At 31.3% G+C, this 4,595-nt stretch overlaps 1 protein-coding gene across 2 annotated transcripts; it reads right to left on the bottom strand.

Moving 5' to 3' along the window:
• Positions 1-2,153: 2,153 nt before the first annotated feature.
• LOC106316388 (homeobox-leucine zipper protein ATHB-21) lies at positions 2,154-3,946 on the bottom strand. 2 transcript variants are annotated; one of them, XM_013754264.1, is made up of 3 exons: positions 3,790-3,946; positions 3,220-3,560; positions 2,154-2,646 (listed from the first exon to the last, which is right to left on the bottom strand). In XM_013754264.1, exons 1-3 carry the CDS (start codon positions 3,875-3,877, stop codon positions 2,404-2,406), a joined length of 672 nt encoding a protein of 223 aa, XP_013609718.1. In that variant the 5' UTR covers positions 3,878-3,946; the 3' UTR covers positions 2,154-2,403. The 2 variants fall into 2 exon arrangements, with proteins under 2 accessions (XP_013609718.1, XP_013609720.1); XM_013754266.1 differs by having other exon boundaries at positions 3,220-3,557.
• Positions 3,947-4,595: the final 649 nt, after the last annotated feature.

Genomic DNA, 4,595 nt, shown 5'->3' with positions numbered 1-4,595 from the left:
TAACAAAAAAAAGTAGGCCTGTGTTACAAATGATTAGTATATATCCTACACATAAAAAAGAACAACAATAGCTCTGGTTTAGCTCTTCATCAAAGTCCGTTTTCCACCCTCCATTTGCTTTCTTTTCTATTACTTTTTTTTTTGTTGAAAAGCTCTTTTCTATTAGTTTTTTTTGAAACTCTTTTCTATTAGTTTGATGATCTTTTTTATATAATTTCATTGTTTAAAATGGGTCCTTGCTTGCTACTGTGTAAACAATATTTTTAATTTTATGAAAACCCTTTTGACAAAAAATACTAATAGAAAAATGAGTAGTATGAACAACAATGCTACGTACGAAACGATCGAAGCTAGTAACTGAGCAGCGTTCATTTTGGTTCTACAACACTATATTATATGTTTTCATAAAGTATAATCAACTAAATGGAATATTGCGCTATTCATTTCCATTTGTTATTCTATCAACGAAATGTACAAAATAAAATTTTCAAAACAATATTTGATGTACCAGAAAAGATGACCGACTTTTCAACCTATCAATCCATGATTTTTTTGACACATATCACACTATACTCCAATGAATCTGACTTCAACTTTGAAAGGTACCTACACACTGTTTGCTTCTTTACACTTTAAGATCAATCCTTATTTCCTAAAATTACACCAATTGCGTTCTTTTATTACTTCTCGGTTCCGTTTTTTAGTTAGGAATAAATTGCAATATTTTGACACATATAACATCTCTTTATACAGACATATATTTGGTGTTCAAAAAAAAAATAAAAAAATATAGACACATATATTTTTCAGTTTCTTCATTGTTAATTTGACAGAATTTGAACTTTATGTGACCATTTAAATCTCACATTTGAGAGACAACAAACAGATTTAAAGCCTTGAATTGGTGCAGGGGATAAGACACATGGGACACTTATCCTGCATATCCTTCCCAACAAAGTTATTACAACTTTAGCTTTGAGTTTAGCTATTGATGTATTATACAAAAACCCACTAGTATAATAAGATTTACTTCTAGACGTGGACAGACATCTTGTAGTATACTATTATCTAAATCTTTGTGATTCAAATAATAAACTAATGACAATAATATATGCATAGGAAGATATTTTCTAGAGTCAATATTGGACCGTCCTATTGCATAAGATATCCAATTTTGTTGTCACATGAGGTGAACCCACGTTATTTCGTTACCTAATTGAGTTATATTCTATCCGAACCTCTTTTAATTTTTTTGACAAAATGATATCCATCGACATTTAAAGTTTCATCGTCGTTTTGCTTGTGTTTGTATCATGTGCGAGTGCGATATCTTTCGCCGTTAGTTTTCTATACCATGCCACTATATGTGTTCGATGATGATAAAAAGTTCTTAAGGAAAACCCGTAATATATACAGCTTATATTACGTACTATATTTTTTATAATTGCAAAAGTTTTTCTTTCTAAAGTTACGTACTTTTTATAAAAATATATATCCACAGTCCATATAGAAACACGTACGTACCAATCTGACAAGAAGACATGCTTTAAAATTTATCAGGTTATCGATTCCAATGGTCCGTATTCTTTTCTTTTTGACAAATGACAACCAGTGTCGGTATTCTAATTCAATGATTATGTACGTACGGTTTCTTATGTATGATTCGTAATTATAAATTTTGACAACCAAGTCGTTCGCTACCAAGAAATTAAAATTATGTGATTAAAAAGTGAGAAAACGCAATCTTTTCTGTACCTTAACTAATTTTTTTATGATACTAATAAATAGCTTATATTACGTAATACATTACTAATATATATTTTTCAGTGGTCGTTTACCATCGTCAAATTACCAATATATATTTTAAGTGGTGTATACCATCGTCAAATAGGTGGTCATACGTTTTTAAATAGTTGTAGTACGTTGCGTCTTTCGACAATATATCAGAGTATCAGTAGTTGCTTAGCGTGTGATCAGATAACTCGTTGATCAATATATAGTTCTTTCTGAATAATGAATTAGGGTTTCTTATGTATGTCTTAAAGATTTCTTTGCATATGACGTGTACAGGCTTTTATTATATAAAGTTGTAAATTCTTTAAAAAAAATACCAAGTATAATATGATTTCATATCATATCCACATATATTTGAGTAAAGAGAAATTGCAATTTACTTATAATTGACAAATAATAATACATTGTTTTGTGCAAACTTGACCTTCAAGTCAAATAAATTACCTAGTTAATCAATTAATGCTTAGAGAAAGATATCCACAACATTAGACAACCGAATTAGATCTATAGCTTTAATCTACATTCTGCTTCATTATAGATAATCGACCAATCATATAAATAGCCTAGTTATCACTATACTAATTAAATTAATATTTAAGCTAGTCGTTTTCACATGAATGGGCTCATCCATTCAAATCCATCAATGTATTCTGGCGAGTAGAACAAGTTCTCATAACCGCCACCGTCGTCTCCAACTTCGACTTCGTAGTCTCCGAAAAACGGCATAGTCTGATTGGCTTCGACAGAGACAGAAGATGAGATCGGACTGTTGCTTAAGGCTCCTTCGACTCTTTGTGCCAACCGTTGGATCTCTCGTTCAGCGTCATGAAGCTGCTCCTTTAGGTGAAGAACCTGAAATAATAAGTTGATTTAATTAACTAAATACCTTACTATTTATAGCTAATCATGTTGTTATGACTTTGATTTGATTAATTTAATTTTGTGGGTCTGGTGATTAGAGGCCCAGTGATTAAGACAAGCAAGTGAAATAACCACTAGAAAACGAAGGAAGTTTGTACGGAAAGATAATTACATAAAATGACACTTGGTTTTATTTATTCTTTTGGAATTAGCAGTTCACTTTCTCTATTATTTTATTTTTAGTACAACAAAATAATATATAGTTTATCAGTTTCTGTAATTTACAGCTTTAGCTATATACTGAAGGTAACAAAACAAAATTGTGACTCAATCAACGTTTGGTTTCTACTTTTTTTCTTTCTCAATTGCTTATGATGTTGTCTTGGTTTCGGTTCATATTAGTTTTCTTTTTCTTCGGGTATGACATTTTACAAGTAGATTTTTTTGTTATTAAATGAAAACCAGTAATCGTTATCTATAACCTACATAACTCTGCCCACACATATTTAAGCCATTTATAGTAAAATATTAATTATTTTCTGGAAAGAGAAGATAATCACGCACCTCAGAATCAAGACGACACTTCTCAACGATGACGTTTTCGTGTGCATTCTTAAGTCTAGTGTATTCATCTTCAAGCCTCTTGTTCTTCCACCGTGCACGGCGGTTCTGGAACCAGACGGCTACTTGGCGAGGATCAAGCCCTAACTCCTTAGCAAGACGATCTTTCCTCTCTGACTCAAGCTTATGTTCATCTCCAAAACTCATCTCCAGCATTCTTACTTGCTCATCACTCAGTTTCCTCTTCCTAAACCACCCATTGCCTCCTTCTCCACCTACCTCCGCCACCGCAACACTCTTGCTCTTCCTCCTCCTCCTCGGCCGAGCTGGTTTCGATTCTCCTGCTGATCAAAGAGAAACCAATCAGTACTAATGTTTTAACTTATCACAAAATCTAAGTCTTTAACTCTAGGTCTTTATCATGCACGTATGTGAAAAGGACTAAGACAAGACAAATTTATCATTACAAAAAATAAAAAATAAAGAAGACACACTTGAAGATAGTTGTAAACCCAATTTTGGGGGTTTTATAAAAAAAGAAATAAAGAGTAAGACACTTAAATATGGGCAAACCTTGTTGTGGTATTGATGAAGTATAGACACTAGGGTACATCTGAGAAATGAATAGAAGATTATGATCATGTACATTCTGGTTATTCATGTTTCTTGGTCTCTCCCTCTCTAGATCTTCTTCTTAGTTGAAGTTTTTTTTTGTCTCACTTTTTCTGCAATAAGGAGAAGATGTGTTGGGAGAAGAGGAGGACTTATCATTTATAAAGGAGGGGTAGGTGTCAAGGGATGGTTTGATTAGAATTTATTTATTTTTAGTTATGTAATAACTAATAAGTATATATTTTCCAATACATAATTATCCCTTTGCATATTAATACTTCTATTTCCTTAAGTTACATATATCACTATCGTTAATAATGTTTCATGTTGAAAAGAAACGACTTTAACTTGACATATATCATTTCTTCGAACTCATGTGAAAGCAATAAAAAAGAATTGAACATTTTAAATTCCTTTCTAATTACGTACCAAATAAATAAATAAGTAGATCAACATATATATAATTTAATATACTACTTGGATTGAAAACTATATATGATCTAGATATCCTTCTATCTAGAAAAATAAAATAAAATGTGAAACTAATTAACTTCAATAATTTTAAATTTGAACATTGCATTATAAAGTAATACAGTTCTCGATTTTAGTGTTCTTTTGAAGGGATATTTACATGCAGTCTTTATACATGTAATCCTCGTTATATAATCTAATGTGTAATGCGATAAATATTTTACGTGTAGTGAGAGGATAGAAGGGAGTCGTTATCACCATCATATGGATAAGTCTTCGCAACAAACTAAAAGAGA

This window comes from Brassica oleracea, chromosome C9 (assembly GCF_000695525.1).
Source record: "Brassica oleracea var. oleracea cultivar TO1000 chromosome C9, BOL, whole genome shotgun sequence".
Taxonomy (NCBI): Eukaryota; Viridiplantae; Streptophyta; class Magnoliopsida; order Brassicales; family Brassicaceae; genus Brassica; species Brassica oleracea.
The sequence above is the reverse complement of the archived record's forward strand: the minus strand, read 5'-3'. Positions and strand labels throughout refer to the sequence as shown.